The 19,390-nt window shown below is 37.0% G+C and overlaps 1 protein-coding gene across 1 annotated transcript in view; it reads right to left on the reverse strand.

Annotated features, from left to right (window-relative positions):
* LOC121727927 (nucleoporin 88) overlaps positions 1-19,390 on the reverse strand; it is an 89,637-nt gene that overhangs the window by 25,794 nt on the left and 44,453 nt on the right. Inside the window, exon 2 of the mRNA XM_042115992.1 lies at positions 3,008-3,177. Coding sequence (XP_041971926.1) covers positions 3,008-3,177 — 170 coding nt within the window. The remainder of the gene's footprint in view (positions 1-3,007; positions 3,178-19,390) is intronic.

Below are 19,390 nucleotides of genomic sequence, written 5' to 3' on the forward strand. Positions count from 1 at the left end.
AAATTTGGTAAAAATCAGTAAAACCGTTTCGGAGGAGTACGATAACTTACATTGTAACACGAGAATTTTATATATAAGATAGATGCAACAAAATATGACGTATTCCGTGTTAACACACAAGTACTATCCGCAACATCAAACATCCAAATTATATGTGTTTTGTTGTTAATTTTAATATCTTGTACTATTCCAGTCAACCTGCTACAAATGTATTCCGTATAGCACACAAGTACAACTACTATCCTTAGTAGCGGGTTATATTCCCGTGCGGGGCGCGGGCTGTTTGCACAGGATACTGTTTGGCGTCCGTCTGAGACAATATATACGTTTAATTACTCAGCCTCCTACATAAGAAACGTGTACAATGGGTTTATTCAGATCAAACAGATTTTGCTTTAAGGAATGGATTCAGTTTGTTGTTATCGATCACCTTCGTGGTCTAGTGGTTATAGAGCTTGGGTCTGAACAAGGGGGGCGTGGCTTTGATTCTTGTGTTGGGACAACTAAAAGTCTCGTTCTCAAGAGAAAGATTTTGGACAACCCAGGGTGATCATATTATTGTCTGGCAGGAAGCCGTATGGTATGTCGGATGATATGAGGCATCGCCTTATCTCTCGCCAGGTGTCGAAGTGGTGTGAGATCAGCGTGACACATACATCAACAGAGCCTGTAGACAAGTGGCAAAGCGCTAACGCTAACGCTAGCTCTACAAAATGTATGCGATTTGACATAAGTCATCGCTTCGCTAGCGAATACTAATGTCAAATCCATACTTTTTGTAGCGTTAGCGTTAGCGCTAGCGTTAGCGTTTTGCCACTTGTCTACAGGGGCAGAAATGATAACTCCTCGCTTTCAAGCATACACCATAAAGTTAATATACCTAGCGGAATAGAGCAACAATCTCGAGCTGTCAAACGAAACCGAAATTTGTTTCATCTGTGTGTAAAAATATGTGTACGTATACACTTACACAAGCATGATTGAACATGATTTCTATGAGATTAAATTGTCAACGTGCGGCACGTGCCGACTGGACGTCAAAAAAAAAATGCTGCTGTCATGTATCACACGTCTCTTTTTACCACGCAGTGTTACTGATAGTGACATCTCTCTTGCTCAGGCCTTTGTTTCTCTATTCCGCTAGGTATATTAACTTTATGGCATATACTTATCTGTTTATGGCAAAACAACGTTGCTGGGTCGGCAAGAAAATCTGCTAACATCTAAACAGAAGAACTGCCACTACATAAAGTTATTACCAAAGATGAGAGAAAGCGACATGATCGCATTAACCTTGGAAGTTTTTAAGCCGAAGCGTTTATAAAATGCAGCGTCTCTCTCCAACTTAAATCCGTCTGCAGACTGAAGTCTGAAACATCTTAGCATAATTAGCGAAGGGGCTGTTTATTGCTAATATTAGTTGTAAGGATTATTTCTAACGGTTAGGGCGGCGTAGTTGGCGTTTTAACAGTCATTATCATAATTTTGTTTACGACTTGCGACTTGACGCACGGTAACTGGCTTTGATTGTGGCTTATCCCGAGTTTAAAGATGATTTAATTAGAAATAGTGTTAAAAGTTAATTGATAATAGTACAAGTACAGTTTAATCTTTATGTATTGTTTAGTTATCAAACAAAAGAAATCTATAGGTTCTGCTTAAAAGTTATCTAGAATATAGGGGTAAGAATATCATAGTAAGGTTTTAATAAGCCTATATTTTCTGGCATCAATCATGCCTGCAGGCTGCAGGTACCACGTATACATTTAAACAAATAAAATTATTTTTAAATAAAAATCAATAGCACAAACCGGGCTCTTAAAAGTTAATTAAAATTACCCGGCAAAACAGGAAGAGAAGTAAAAGCTACAAATCTTAAATCACCGAAAAAGTTTTCGCTTATTAATTTTATTAAAATTATTGGCTAGACTCAATCCGCTTGCACAAATCCGAAAACGCCTCCCTCGCCCCCATCTAGATGGTGGATGCGGGCAAATCTTCGAATTAATTTTACTGCCGAAATATGCAAATTCCAAGATATAGCCGCCTAATAACATGTACAAAAGAGTGGTGACTCGAGCGCGCGAAGGCTATAGAGTATCTAGACGATACATCATTTTAATACTTTCATACCTTCATGGAAAGAACCGCTGAGAGACATTTGGTAAAAACTTTTTTTTTCTGGCGTTCATACTAGTTCATATACTTTACATGTGAACTACTACATGAAATTAGCATATTAAATTTATTAAAATCATAATAATTATTAATCAAACTTGAATTCCTAACAATGTTAGTTGATATCATAATATTATTAAATAATAGCTATAATAATAGCATCAATCACAAAATGTTAATCTTGATGTCGAACATACCCAAACTTGAGGAATTCGTGGCACGACATCAAAGAGCGTCCCAAGTGGAAACTATTCTTTGTCTCGTCTACATTGCATTCCCTAAATAATAATAATCTTTGGCTTAATCGTTACCTCAGGCTAACATTATAGCCGCTTCGAGGAGCTTAATAGGTTACAAAATTTACCGTGATAGTAGAAAATACACGATGCTTACGTGCCAGCCGTCTCGCGAACTTATCAGCCGTTGTAAGATTTCAGGTGTTTAGTTTAGTAAATGCGGTTAAGCCAACCTTTCGCCGTTGTTTAAGGCTTTTTGCCAAAATTTAATGAACCGCCCCTAAAGCCCATATGGTTTAATGCAGCGCAAATATTTACCGTTGGGGAAAATCGTATTTTCCAATGTTACTTGAAAGATTTTGAATCATGAATTACGAGGTTCTGAAAGGTACTATTTTAGATTTAGCACCAGATAGTATACAGGTTAGATAAAAGTATTATGTCTTATATATGATAAGTATCATGCTGTATATTTTGCAGATATTCTTCTGTCATTACCTCTTTAAGTTTATTTATCTTCACATTTCACATTGCCACCAGCAAAATATGCGCCATCTTGCAATCACAATAGCTTTAAATAACAATATACTCACTTGCACAGCACCGTCTGGTTGCCTGAGTCGAAGAGTCCACTTCTGCCCCACCTCGACGGCAGTTCCACCACCGTCACCCCCCGGGAGCCCCACAGACACAGCCGGGTCCCGCACTCGCTGCTCATCAGCCGCTCCACGGCGAATGCTGGCGGGGAGACCAGGTGAAGTTTCTGGAAAGGAACGAGTACTGAAAAGTTGAAACTAGTTACATTATAAGGCCACATAATATAAGCTTTGGCGCGTTTGCCCCGTGCTACGGGCTATTTTACTGTGTTACGTATAATTACGCGGTGTTATCCTGTAATATACATAACTTTTTACACTGTGCTACGCGTTGCTACGGTGTGCTACGCGTGGTGGGCTGTGCTACGCGGAGTTACGATATGCTACGCGTTGCTACGGCGTGCTACGCGTGGTAGGCTGTGCTACGCGGAGTTACGATATGGTACGTGTTGCTATGGTGTGCTACGCGTGGTGGCCTGTGCTACGTGGAGTTACGATATGCTACGCGTTGCTACGGTGTGCTACGCGGAGTTACGATATGCTACGCGTTGCTACGGTGTGCTACGCGTGGTAGGCTGTGCTACGCGGAGTTACGATAATTATGCTACGTGTTGCTACAGTGTGCTACGCTTTGCTGCGGTGCGCTACGGCATTTTTAGGGTTCCGTAGTGAAATGGCAAAAACTGGACCCTTATAAATTCGTCATGTCTGTCTGTCTGTCTGTCCGTCCGTATGTCACAGCCACTTTTCTCCGAAACTATAAGAGCTATTACTATTGAAACTTGGCAAGTAGATGTAGTCTGTGAACCGCATTAAGATTTTGATACAAAAATGAAAAAAATATTAAAAAATTTAGGGGTCCCCATAGGTACAACTGAAACAAAAAATTTTTTTTCATCTAACCTATGCGTGTGTGGTATCTATAGATCGGTCTTCTAAAAATATTATGGTTTCTCATATCATTTTTTCTAACCTGAATAGTTTGCGAGAGAGACTCTTCCAAAGTGGTAAAATATGTGTCTCCCCTCTCTCTAACTTCTAAAGGGGCATGATAAGTCTAAAAAAATATATGATGTACTATAAAAACTACCAACGAAAATTGGTTTGAACGAGATCTAACCAATAGTTTTTTTATACGTCTTAAATGTTAAACCTTTAATTAGCGCTCATTAAATCAACTGAGATATAAAAATAAATCAAAACCTTTTAATTTCATAAAAATAAACCATATTGCTGCTGCGGAACCCTTCATGGGCGAGTCTAACTGGCACTTGTTTGGTTAATTCGTCCTACCGAGTTAAGATTAGTGCGTATATTAATAAAATCGACACCGTCAAGAATATCGGAGCAAAAAGCTATTATTATGACTCCTTAAAATACTATAGATATACTAATAAGTGATCTAAATCGATATCGACTAATTTTAATAAGCTCTGTTAAAAATCAGTAAGACTTCATCATGAAAGCAATTAAATTAATACGCCAACACACCAAATATCAGTCAAACATGTCAGCGTCGGCGAAATATGATTAAGAAACTTTTTTAATCAATAAAAATAATAAAAGATGAGGGAGCGCTTGCCGGTTTAGCTTTTTTCACTTTATTTCTCATTACGACGCCGTTCGCTCATTTCCTATTACGCAATACTTATAATCATTTATCGTTTGAACGCGGTCGCGTCGGCTCGCTCGCGCCGAGGAAATTGAAAAACTTGTCTTGATCTCCGAGTGTGAAATTCTAAGGATCGACGACATTTCTAAGTAGCTCAACACGTAAAAATAAAACGTTTATAATCTTTAAAGTTTTTAATGAGTTCGGATTTTATATTCAAAACCAAAACATACTCGTACTAGCAGGAAAAACGTCCAAAAAACGATTTATATTCGTTGGTAAATTAAACAAAAGCGAACTGCATTAGGAAGAGATTATCGAAAAGAATCAAACGGCGGCAACCCTTCCCCATTCATCCGGTCGTTACGACCCTCGATGATGGCTTAAAACATTACTTACACAAGTTATGTCGGGAGTGCCGCGGAATTGTTTCTAAATCGACACATTTCAACTCAAATAAAAGTGGTAAAAATATGTTGGGATTAATTCGATAGAGTATTTAGAGATACAAGGGCTGAGGGATAAAAGTGTTGTAGTTAAGGAATGATTGGAGTGTACAAAAGTAGGAACTTTCAGTTTCAATCATAACCACCTTAAGTAACGAGGAATCTAGGGGTTTAGTCTTTTTTTTATTTAATTATTTTGTTTTTTTACTTTTGTGACATAGTACTCATTATGTTGTGTCCAATAAATATGTATGAATCGCTATTAGGAGCATGTTCGTAACACGAATTTCAGAACTAGCCTCATGAATATAGAAGGGTTAAAAATATAATTACGACGGGCATTATTACGTCGGAATAAATTATATACGTTTACGACCTTACGCGACCCTCGATACTGTCGTTACAAAAAAGATGGCCACACACGATCGAGTACGCCGCGCGTAAAACAATATTATATATGCAAATTTCATACCGCAAGTACAATAAAAATAAAAGCCGGGGATTTGCAGGGTGGGATATTAAAATTCGAGATGCACGTACATCGCTAAGCCGTCCACAATTAAACCAAGGTGGGCGCCGGTCCATCGCGGGGAGGCGGGCGCTCGCAGGGTTACTTTTTCCATATTTAATAAAATAATACGAAATTAAAATATTCAACCCGCGTCAGGTCGTGTATCGCGATCGGGTGGCACGGACAGATTTTTTTGACATCCCTATACGTGACCGGAGATTCAGCAAGCGAACAAGTTTATTTACAAAAATTGTAAATTATATTATAATTAAAATGTGTAATCTCCTCCGGGTGGAGCGGTAATGCTACGTGTATAGCGTGGCGCTACGTAGCAGACTTTGTGTACAGTGTTTCTTGTGTTCTGTATATAAAATCGACATGAACAACTTTTTAAGATATTTAAGCGTCTATTTGTTATTGTAGATTCTATACGAATAAACTAATTAAGTCTTTAAGTTCTTTAAGTCTTTAATGAAGTAAATTTAGTCTTTTTTGTGTTTTAGTGGCTTACGTGATTTGTTGTTCTTATTAGCAATTATAATTTTTTGTTACAGACAGCAAGCGTATATTTTCATAGCTAGTAGCTGATATAATAATTAATGTCGATACCATTTTTGCAACAGTATGCTATGAGCTAAGCAGCTAAATATAAAGCAAATACCTTATATACCTACTGCGTTATTTATGTTTGGTAAATGACATAGTTGGCGTACAGTGTTCAAGTTAGATGCGAGCCATTTTGGAATACATTGCGAAGTCTACATACAGCCGGATTGAATAGACTCTTGTATAAGCGAAATCCTCTATTCGCACAGATTTTAGTGCAAAAAGACAGGCTTTCATCTGATTGTATATCATCATCATTAGTTTTGAACCGCAGGATTTGAAATATTTTCGAATTCTAAAGGTTGTTTTCGTTTTAGGCTAGTTTAAGTGTTTAGTATTAGAAAACTTTAATAAATGTGTAACATGACTTGAGCGTCAGTAGAACCTACTGATACTCTGAGCAGAGTATCAGTATAGCTATGCTTCGGCACGAATGGGCCGGCTCGACCGGAGAAATACCACGTTCTCACAGAAAACCGGCGTGAAACAGCGCTTGCGCTATGTTTCGCCGAGTGAGTGAGTTTACCGGAGGCCCAATCCCCTACCCTATTCCCTTCCCTACCCTTCCCTACCCTCTCCTATTCCTATTCTCTCTTAAAAGGCCAGCAACGCACCTGCAGCTCTTCTGATGCTGCGAGTGTCCATGAGCGACGGAAGTTGCTTCCCATCAGGTGACCCGTTTTTATTTCATTAAAAAAAATATTTATGTTTTCTAATTTTCTAATTTGCCGTAGAGTTACTGTAAGCTTAGCGAGAGCAAAATATGTCATGTATTATTATGACAAGATATATTCACTAAACAGCTTTGTTAGTTTATTCAATATTGGCTCAGTTTTTATTTTTGGTGTCTCGACTTTATAATTTGTAATGTTGCAAAATGAAAAATCGAGACTTCTACTACTATAATAATAATTTATGGATATTACTTCCTATTTCCTAAGCATGTTTAATGTTCATCTTTAAGAAGTAATGTCATCATCTACTAGAACATTTCATTATTGACTCAATTTTAAACATATTTTTGACGTACATATTATGTTAAGTAGAGACTTTTTGCTCCGAGTGTTAGCATTCAGTGCTAATTTCACGCTATTCGCCAACAGATGGCGCCTGAAATAGCAGCTTAATTTCGGCATTTTCTTAAAAATTGATTATTTCTGTAGGTTTAATATTTTTCTAATAAAGTAGATTAAAGAAGAAATATTTTCGTTTTACGTAATAAATATACAAATGAAATAGCAACATCTTTAATATTATACTTTAAATGATATATTACGGTTTTTTTTCAATTAAAATTATATATTACTGAGAATCTCCTCCAATTTTGTGATCAAGACGGAAAGGCTTATTTAATATTTTCTTAACCGTATAATATAAACCTACCAGCATGGGATAAAAAGTGGTGTTAAAAATGACTTTTGTACAAAAGCAAGGCTTTATCTAGATTAACATCGAATTTTTAAGGCTTCGTATAATGGATTAAGGAAACAATAATTTATAATAATAATAATTAAAAAAAAACGACCAAGTGCGAGCTGGGCTCGTCCATGAAGAGTTCCGCAGCAGCAATTATGTTTATTTTTATGAAATTAAAAGTTTTTTGATTTATTTTTATATCTCAGTTAATTTAATGAAAGTTAATTTAAGGTTTACCATTTATGACGTATAAAAAAACTATTTTTAGTTAATTTAATTTTCGTTGGTAGTTTTTATAGTAATGTACATCATATATATTTTTTGAGACTTATCATGCCCCTACTTTAGAAGTTAGAGGGGGAGATACACATTTTACCACTTTGGAAGAGTCTCTCTCGCAAACTATTCAGGTTAGAAAAAAATGATATTAGAAACCTCAATATGATTTTTGAAGACCTATCCATAGATACCCCATGCGCATAGGTTAGATGATTTTATTAATTTCAGTTGTACCTATGGGGACCCCTAAAATTTTTAATATTTTTTCCATTTTTGTATCAAAATCTTAATGCGGTTCATAGGCCACATTTACTTACCAAGTTTCAATAGTATAGCTCTTATAGTTTCGGAGAAAAGTGGCTGTGACATACGGACGGCCATACAGACAGACAGACATGACGAATCTATAAGGGTTCGGTTTTTTGCCATTTGCCTACGGAACCCTAAAAAGCAGAAAGTTATAGAGCTGAATTTTCGCAAATCATTGGGAACACTTTTTTACATAACGAAACGATAATATTATTAATGTAGACCTGCCATAGACTATAACGAGACACTTTGTTTGATCAAAAACAGTACCAAAATGTATCCAGCGTGCAAAATATCGGAAACAGGTGGAGGACATTTTTTTTACTAGTCTATACTGTCCCACTGCTGGGCAAAGGCCTCCCCCAAGGTCTTCCATTGTGCTCGCTCCTGTGCCACCGCTGGCCAGCCTGGCTGGTATGCTTCCAGCTCATCGCGCCATCTTTTTCTAGGCCGGCCACGGCGGCGGCGTCCATCTTCCGGTACCCACTCTGTTGAAATCTTTGCCCAGCGGTCGGGATACATGCGGCTTACGTGTCCCGCCCAATCCCATTTCAACTTTGCCGTCTTTACTCCCACGTCCTTGATTCCCGTTTTTGTGCGCAGTATGCTATTGTTGTATGCAGGACATTCTTTACATACACAATAATGTTTAGCACTATGTCACATCTAAAGCAAAACCAATATCCGTATCCGTATCGATAAAAAACCTAAATTAATGTTATAACCATTTGACATTACATAGTTTATAATTGTATGACCTACATATACACAAAGTAAAGCTAATCTTTCGTTCCGTCTTCGTGAACCTGCTCGAAGCGAGGAGAAAACTCGGAGCATAAATCACCTGTCCTGGCACTACCTACTCTCTCTGAAGCCATTAGCATTTTTTATGCATAGAAATCGATCCGTCGACCGTCTAATGCCTCCCGCGATACATTAATATCTTACTTTTTATGACTCTTCTGTAACAATCCGTCTTACTCCTCGCGACGTAAGCGCCAACGCTGAATTCGGGATTCTAAACTCTAGTCGGCTACTATAGAGTTTAATCTCCCTCGCACGCGTAACGACGAGATAAAGTCGGTATAGAAATTATGCGAGTTGCAGGAGTTGATAATAGGTGGCGCTGGCGATTTCTTTAACGCTTCCATTTTTCTTTCACGGGCACTTTGAGATTAAAAGTTTGGAAAATGAAATGAAAAGTTAGTGAGCCGGTGCGCCGGTACGTATTGGCAGCGCGGATGAGAAATTGAGATATTGTCAAATTATGTACCGCTACGGTAAGTTTATAGGCGTTTCGTTTCCCTTTTTAATAGCCGTTCGAGTTTTATCGAGATGAGATTTTATAAGTTCGGAAATAAGTTGTAAATTGTAAAGTGAAGATTATTATTATCAGGCTTGATTCAAACCATTTTGGCGTGTAACTTGTAAGGCAACTATGCTGAGTGTAGAAAAGAACTACATAATAGACAAATATCAAACTTTATTATTAGTACGATCAAATTAATAAAATCAGCGGAAATATTTCGTGTAGTTTTGAAAATCGCTACAGTTATTCCTTGTGATATCCAGATGAACATGTCAAAAGTCCTCAAGGGTGGGGGGTGAGCTAAGAGTGTAGGGGGGGGTCAAAGGACCCTTTTTTTAGGTTTTTGCTCATAAGTAAAAAACCTGCACAAATAGCATTACGGTTACTTGTAGAAAAATTTTCTACATAAAATTTCCTCTAAATTATGTCCTATAAATTTTTTTGTACGGTCGATACTTTAGGAACTACAGGGGGGGTCAAATTCCTCAAAAGTGCGAATCTCGAAAATAACACGCATCGAACGTCCGAGACTAAGAAAACAACTTATTCTGATTCAAATACCTGCTATTCACAGATAATTATTTGTCCTAGCTGCTATTATTACAAAACGTTAGACTAGTCACCATGGAATTAGGAAGTACTATACAGCTGGAAGGCTTACTTCATCATTTTGAAATATTAAAATGAACCTTACTTCCATGTGCTAAAGTATTATTTTTATTAACTAATATCTCCTTATAGTAGCGAGCACGAGCGAGAAATCGATTTTCTTGGTTTGTCCCTTTCGCACAATTGCCATGTAAAATATACGATAATACATTGGTAGTAAATTGAAAAAAGCATTTTTCGTAGAAAACGATAAAATAAGGCATAAATATTATATAAACGACATGTTTTAATACTGCGCTTTCCTGCTTCAGTTTAATATTATTTAATTTCAATAATTGTTATTAAACTGAGCTTCTCAGTTGTGCGATTTTCTTTTAAAATGTCTTAAGATTTACACATAGGCAAGAAGCATGGTTACACTAGTTTGAAAGGGACAGACCAAGATTAATGACCTCTCGCTCGTCGCATGCTTAATGCACAGTAAGCTTTCCAGCTGTACGAAGTTCTTACTAATTCCATGCTAGTCACTCTTTCCACACGTTTTGTATGTGTGCCTAATATCGAAGAGCTACGAGCGATAGGGATTAGGGACGACGCTATACGTAAGCAGTGCAAATGCTTCTCTTTCCTTTCTTACCTGACGCGACACAACTTCAGCTATTTACAGGAAAAGCAAAGTGTCAGTTGTTAAGCTATTTGATCAAAAACCAAAAATCAAGGATATTGCCGCCATCTTCTACAATCCAACATCAACATCTGAAGAAATAGCAGAGTCAGGAGAAAGGATGTTTTTGACGATGTATCGTGCAGCCACTGATCAGCTTGATCTTAACAGACATCGATACTCAGTTTTTGTCAAATCCAGCACCAAATCCAAACCAGATCTTTCCTCTCTCCCACCTACAAAAGGATCAGCAAAATTTCACTCATTCCGAGTGTTCCACCAAGTACAAGAGTGGTTAGGTAACGCACTGCCTCCTGAAATGTGGGGATGGAAGCGAGGAGCTGATGGAAACCTCGAGCCTGTTACCACTCATGATCCTCCAGCTCCTGACACCGTGCTGAAGTCAATATTTTGTCGCTGCAAAAGTGATTGCACTGGTAATTGTGGATGCCGAAAAGCTGGTATCACGTGCAGTCTAGTATGCAACGGCTGCTTGGGTTCGTGTACAAATGGCGTACCTGTAGATTTAGTAGATATAGAAGGTGAAGATGATGATGATGTAGTAGAAGAAAATTATTGATTTAATTAAGACTGTCTAATTATTATTTTCTAGTTTTGAATACATTTTGAAAACATACCAATTTTATTTTATTTATAAAACCGTCTCATTTTTTATACCTATATAAAGTTGAACACTCTGTAACTTCTAAAGTATCGACCATACAAAAAAAATTATAGGATCAAATTTAAAGGAAATTTTATGTAGAATGTTTTCCTAGAAGTAACCGTTACGCTATTTGTGCAGGTTTTAGACTTATGAGCTAAAATCTAAAAAAAGGGTCCTTTGACTCCCCCCTACACCTTTAGCTCACCCCCCACCCTTGGGGATTTTCGATATGTTTATCTGGATATCTCAAGGAATAACTGTAGCGATTTTCAAAACTACACGAATTATTTCCGCTGATCGTCCATTTTCGGCTTAATTTTCTTAGGCTATATCATTTACTTATTTAAAGTCTTGTTACCTGTAAAATATTTTTAGTATCACGAAATACTTTCTATTCGTTATAAATGTTTTCCGATACTTCTTTGCACAGAAATTGGTTTATCGCGAGAAGATTCCATTTGTATACCATAAAAGCTATTGTATTTTAGAATCAAGAGTATGTTAATTATTAAAACGCCTCCGTGGTCTAGTGGTATAGAGCGCGGCTCTTGACTCGGGTTCGATTCCCGCGTTGGAAACATGTTATTTCCAAGTTTGGTTAGGACAATGCAGGCTGATCACCTGATTGTCTGACAAGTAAGATGATCCATGCGTCGGATGGGCATGTAAAAAGTCGGTCCTGCGCCAGATCTCTCGCCAGTCGTGTCGGTCTTCCGTCCCACTGGGTTATGAGAGTAAAGGAATAGAGAGTGCTCTTGTGTACTGCGCAAACACTTGGGCACTATAAAATTACTCCTGCGTAGCTGGCCTGGTTTCAATGAAACCGGCCACCGTCACCGAAACCGGTGTGGGAGTTATTATTAATTATTAAAATCAGTTCAGCAGCTAGGTGCAAAGTGTAAAGAAGTAAAAAACAGATGGCAGTCTAGCTATTATAATAATACTTATATTACTACTCGTATTAAAGTTAATTATAATTATTAAATTAAAGATTAAAGCCAAGTGTAAATAAGATTACAAAGCAGTATTGATAGTCTCCTAACAGTATAGTGCAGGTAGTAGTTTTGGCGCCGCGCCAGCTCCCCGCAGGAGCACAGCGGTACGGTCACTTACCATCGTATCACCGGGCACAATTACTCTAATATAAGCGATTGCATTGTTTAACAATTAGTCAAGCGTGAGTTGTGAAGTGCCCTGTAGAAGACTTGTCTTTTGTTGAATAGAAATCACGTCATATTACTTTTATTTTAAGGTGCCTCTTCACAAAGTCCATGCTGGACCACTACAAGCCATCGCCATTGTGTAGACGGGGTGTATGATGGCGGAAGATTGAAAGTTTATTAATTTACTCGTGGTCTTCAGTTGAGGATGGGCTGTATCCCATCGTGGGCTTTTGCGTACTGGCTACTTTAAAGTGTAAGTTTGTATGTGTCTGTTTGAAACGTATTTATGTAAAAATTAAGGCTGATTTCGTGGTAAATGATTATGAATTGGTATCGCACACACCCAATTTATTAATATTTAGCGTTAATGGACAAGACTAGAAGAGATGCGTCTGAGATCAGTACGAAACTAACACTAGTGTCGAATTAAACAATAAAAAAACTCTCAAGTATACCTAAAGATCACTAAAGTGAACAGTCTGGTATCACTTTATCGACCACTTAATTATGTAGAAACAGACTAGTTCTGTTAAAATAAAGGACAGGTTCCTCCACTTTGGCTACTGACTCAAAAGATCCCTATTCATAGTTAAAAACCACGATTTGCTCATGATTGCAAAGCTGTCGATTGCAAGATCGATTATGAGCAATCATAGGACAACTCCCCCCTGTATAGAGTTGGCTGTAAAAGTAGCAGCAATGAAAGAGCAACACTTGGTTTTGTTACACCCTATAGGTATTAATTGTCTGCAGACAATTTTTTACTCTTAAACATAGTATATGCTGGGCAAGTATGCTAATACGGAGATAAGCTGTTACAAATAAGCGATTAAAGTGCTGGCTGCCGCCGATACGGAGTTGGCTTCGCGCCCGTCTGCTATCTGCGCTGCCGTATACAATATTACTTACGCTTATTGGTTCGATCTACGTGCTAGCTTTGTTAATGTACTTATTAGTTCGATTAGCTTGAACGTCTGTCGGTAGCTATCTTACATGTAATATTAGGGTGGAAGGTAGAATATTCTATGAAAATCGGGCTGTAAAGATTTGCAAAAATTTCTTACAAATAATCCGTTGTCAACTGTTCCTAGCGTCCAATATGATTATGCCGCCTGAGCAAGCGAGTGGAGATTATCGAGTACATAAAATACTTAATTTCTTAGCGACATCTGCTTGTAATTACAACACAGATTTTACGTTATTACTCTGATTAGATTTAAGGAAAAAATACAATTCCAGGTAAACATTACAAAAATATCAAGTCCCAAAAACAGAGATTATAATACCAAGTTAATGAATATGATAACGTGGAAAATTCATTCCCTAATCATTCAGTACGTCATTTTTTATAAACGTCTCGAAATTAATTTTCCAGGTAGAGGGTCGAAAACGATCATTGTAATTTCCATTTAATTTATATTAGGTATCCGTTAAGGAGATCACTTATTTTTCAATATATTTCATATTCGATGTAATCTTTACAAATAAAACAATTCTTTACCTTTGGGATCTTAGTAACATTAAACATAAAAGATTTTTAAGCGAAAAGTTTACGAAAACGGCGTTATGCATTTTATTAGTAATTACATTGGGGAAAAATGATAAATTCTTGTCAGGACACAAATGACCTGATCGGAAATTCGTAAGTGTGTAGACCGCCGGCACGCTATGGGAAAGAAAGTTATATTCCCTTCATTATATCGCACTGCAGGATACATTATGCCTGAGCTGCTGTTTCGTTTTCTACCGGCACTCCTGAAACTTGTTTTTTTGCTGTTTTCCTAGTTTTCGAAATATAAAAAAAAACATCGTTATTAATACTGAAGATTCCCTGCAATTTCATCTCTAAGCCCCGGTAATCATTCAATATTAGGATCCTGTTTGTACTATAAATTAATATTAAAAATTTAATGGCAGAGTTATCAAAGGTACAGGTTCAATGTTATTTTGCCGCTGCGCATACGAGATTCGGCTTTATTTCGTCGGCATAAAGGTGGTGGTAGATGTAAAACGACAGCGAATGGACTATACGTTTGCGGCGGGAATCAATTTGCGTCGTCTCCACCACAAAGGAGCGTCATCTAGCCATAAATTATCGAAATTATTGCATTAAAAATTCCATCTCGTAAGTCAAAGCGAGCCATAATCGTTGCTCCTGGTGTTATAAACTGTGTAATGTCGTCGGCTACGTCAAATTGCGCCTTTCGCGGCCATTTTAAGTGTTTTTCAAATTTAGAATTTTTACTTTTTTAATAGGAAATTGGCTGTGATAACAAATACTAAGGGTGATTTACCTTTCTTTACAAAATATGTTCAAGGTAGAACCCACCAGGGGTTTGGTCTAATTGACTCGTTGCTGTTTCATAGTTTGTAAAGTTTATGAGGTGTTAAAGGATTTGTCAAGGATGTAGCAAACATTATAAGATTAGTCCTCATAAGCATTGAGAAAAACACTAAGCCAAACTAATATTTAAACGTTACTCTTTTAGCCCAAAACATGATTTATTCTCATAAGTAGGTACATAACAAAAGGTCACATACCATTTACCATTTATTTTAGGCATCTAGGCCCATAATACAAATACCTTACAGACTAACATACATATTCATATTATAATAATATAATATACCTTAACGACTAACATACATATTATTATTTTACACTTAAAAACTACACATAGTAATAAGAGGTTACACTAGCGCAATACCCTATATATTATGCACATAATAGGAAACATGCAAAATATATAATATTTATGAAAATTTTGCTATTAAAATGTTAAAAGAATATAAAAGAAGGGCCACTGCAAGGTCATTATTTTATAAAACATTGTTTTTTACAAAAATTACGAATTAAATATAACTTGAAACGGAACGGATTCCAAAACACCAATCAGCGTTCAGTGACGTCACACCTGCTATCTAATCGAAAAATACGAATCAAATGTTAAAAACGATCAAAACGCTCAAAAACGCCTCCTACTTTGAGTGTTTTGATCGTTTTAAACGCTAAATGGAACGCGGGGCATGACAACTTATTAAGAGGTACGATCAGCATAGCTAGCACAAGCACGTAGACAAACGAAAGAAACTAAATTTTGACAGTTTTACCGGAAAAACATTGGAGAAAAAGTTTCTTTCGTATCTCGAAATCTTCCGCTTTTGAAAATCTATATGTCAAGCATGACAATCCGCTTTTGACATTTAGTTTCTTGATTCTGTTTTTATTTTTATTATGGCACTTGGCTATAAAACCATGGCCAGTGTCGAGTAAATGGCGGCAAATTAAAAAAATCGATGTATAGCAACCCCGTCTATAGCCGGAATTATAGTTTTGATCTACAAACTACGAATAATAAAGTTTCTTAGTTTTTATTATTCGTATTTCGTAGATCAAAACTATAATTCCGGCTATAGACAGGGTTGCTACACGTCGTTTTTTTTTAATTTGCCGCCATTTACTCGACACTGGCCATGGTTTTATAGCCGAGGTGCCATAATAATAAAAAAAAGAACCAAGATGCAAGAAACTAAATGTAAAAAAAAAATTGTATGTAGCAACCCTGTCTATAGCCGGAATTATAGTTTTGATCTACGAAATACGAATAATAAAAACTAAGAAACTTTATTATTCGTAGTTTGTAGATGAAAACTATAATTCCGGCTATAGACGGGGTTGCTATACATCGATTTTTTGAATTTGCCGCCATTTACTCGACACTGGCCATGGTTTTATAGCCGAGGTGCCATAATAATAAAAAAAAGAACCAAGATGCAAGAAACTAAATGTAAAAAAAAAAAAAATTGCCGTTGCTTTAATGGTTGCTATGGAAAGAGTTTTTTGTCTTTGTCCACTGAAACTCAAGTCGATGGGTGGTGCCATGCTCAGGAAAAAGATATGTAGACATGGGAAAGAAACTGCCATTACTTTCTTCCGAAGAATCGACTGGGAAACCCCGTGCTAGCTATGCAGGTGGGGCCATTGTCAAACGTAGTGACGACAGACTATAGATCCGTTTTGGCGCCAAAATTTTATTGACAATTTTAAACCCCATTTTTGCAGTAAATTCCAGTGTTTTATTTTTTTTATACATTTGTTGTCTATTCTACATAAAGTTCTTTAAAATAAACACAAAAATAAAAATATCGTATCTTCCCTATTAGACACAGGATTACATATTATAATTTATTTCTCAACAAACCTCATATTAACAAGTGTCTGTAACACGCTGTAAAACGACACATAATCTTCCCGTGGAAACTTAAGAAAGTCAATATTACTCACTTAAAACACCTGAAGGGAGCGCAAACAATTTAATTTACTACAAGACACGGCGAGTTCCGAAACGCCGATATTGTACATTCCGACCCTCGTTAATACAGTATGTACCATGATTCTGCTATGCTAATCCAATGTGGATACAGCTTCGATATAGTTTCTATGCAATCTTATTAGGCCATGATGAATAGTTATGATTACGAAGCTGCCTAAAGCCGCCATCATAGACGAATTAGAAACTGTGTGGCCAACGTGGAAAAACTGCATAAAAGGTCAAACTGAATTCAAAGTCGTTCTGATTGGTCAAAACTAATAAAAAAGCAAACTGATTATTACGAGTATTATTAAGTTTGAATATTTTGACTTTTGTAAGATTTCTATTTGGAGTTTGATATTATCGGGAATTGATAGAAACTATCCTTAATAAAATTCTATCCCGATCGAAGTTTAATATTAGACTTATATAGCAGAATCAGGGTACAAAATTTTCTCGACCCATCACTTTATGCAAGAAAACAAATTAAGGGAAAAAAAATCGAAGGGACAAAAACTCTAATAAAAGCGATGTTCGCCAATTCATCATTGTTTTCCACTAATAAAAACACGACGAAAACACATCTTCACCTCACCCTCCCTGCTGGGGTGGTCCAATACGAGTATTATTTATATTACGGCTTTTTTTTTAAACATAATTAATATTATAAAACCGCTACATAAATCCTCGTTATCGCTGGGGAAGTTTTATTAATTACTTGCGAGGTTTTTGGGCATACATTTGAGTTTTCGGTTTGAGTCGATCGGCGCATACTTCATGCGAACCATTCTAGAACTAGAAGTCATATAGTTGACGGTAGGTACAAATAGTCAAAACGTGATCTTGCAAAATACTTTAAACCACGATTAACATCTTCGTAGATATTTTAACCATGGTTAAGCCAGTAAAAATGAAATACAGCTGATAACCCGGAGATTGGTATAATTAATTGTAAAAGTATTTAATGATTAGACTTAATGGACACAAGATCTTTAAACCCTTTTAAATGCATTAAGAAATATTGATATTTATATCTCTATAATATATTTCAATTAATTTATATGCAACAAGGCGCCGTTCATTAGGAACTAATGCAAGGGGGCGGCAGGGGGAATACGTCATCATTTAATTGAGCATATTTATAACACAAAGTGGATTAATTTTGCTGTTTTAAACTTAAACTTGATTAATATATTTTTATACGTGGGAGAGCCATGCTTTGGCGCGAATGGGCCGGCTCGACCGGAGAAATACCACGTTCTCACAGAAAGCCGGCGTGAAACAGCGCTTGCGCTGTGTTTCGCCGAGTGAGTGAGATTACCGAATGCCCAATCCCCTACCCTATTTCCTTCCCTACCCTCCCCTATTCCTTTCCCTTCCCATCCCTACCCTCCCCTTTTACCCTATTCCCTCTTAAAAGGCCAGCAACACACCTGCAGCTCTTCTGATGCTGCGAGTGTCCATGGGCGACGGAAGTTGCTTTCCATCAGGTGACCGTTTGCTCGTTTGCCCCCTTATTTCATAAAATAATAATATATTAAATACAATACAATTTATAGGATTTCGACATCGGATTTCTTATCAGTTGTAGGTTTGAAAGGTTTTCACCTTTTTTGGGACAAACTGCGGCTAAAGTATTTAAACGTGATGTTCACTACGTATAAATGCGACAACACAATGTTGTGTTGTAAAACCGGTGGCACAGAGTACGGTATTGATTTGTATAAAACATTGGGCCAACAATCTGAATACCAGTTATTGTTCTTATTGTTGTATTTAATGAAATGTGGCCAAATGATGGCCTACCGAAACATTGTCCAAACAAATCGGCCCATTATCCCCCTGCTCCCTTTTAATATCCTGAAGGACCGTAATAAAATTGCTATGCGCCACGCACCCGCCTGATCGAGTGACAACGACTGAGCAACTCGTAACCTACTTTCCAGCGGATATTTTAATATACTAAATTACAACGCAAATATTCCATCGCTCGCGGACTCCGGCTCTCCACGATGTCGTATTGCTTATGAGCAGTTTTTTCGCGATCGAAGTGTACAAAGTATCTGTGTTGACGCAGTGAAGTTTAGAACGGTCTTGTACGTATTTATCTGATAGATTAATGTATAACATACTTGTTTTACATGAATCTATAGGTAAGGATAAAATATGTAGCTATTCATATTATTACAATAATCGCTACACGGCTTTTGTTGAGCTTTTTTCTTGCGACATTAAGAGAGATAACCTGGGGGGTAAGCCAAAATCTTTTCATTTTCGCTTCGTTATAGAATCGCAGATGAAAATGTATGGAATTGACATAAGCGTTTGTTAATATGACGTTGACGTTCGACTCGTCTTATGTCAATTCCATACATTTTGATCGGCGATTCTATAACGAAGCGAAAACGAAAAAGTTTCGGCTAAATGGCCAGAAAAGGTGTATCGTTTGGTACAGGTAACAGTTGATACTTCTTAC

Source organism: Aricia agestis, chromosome 6 (assembly GCF_905147365.1).
Source record: "Aricia agestis chromosome 6, ilAriAges1.1, whole genome shotgun sequence".
NCBI classification, from domain to species: Eukaryota; Metazoa; Arthropoda; class Insecta; order Lepidoptera; family Lycaenidae; genus Aricia; species Aricia agestis.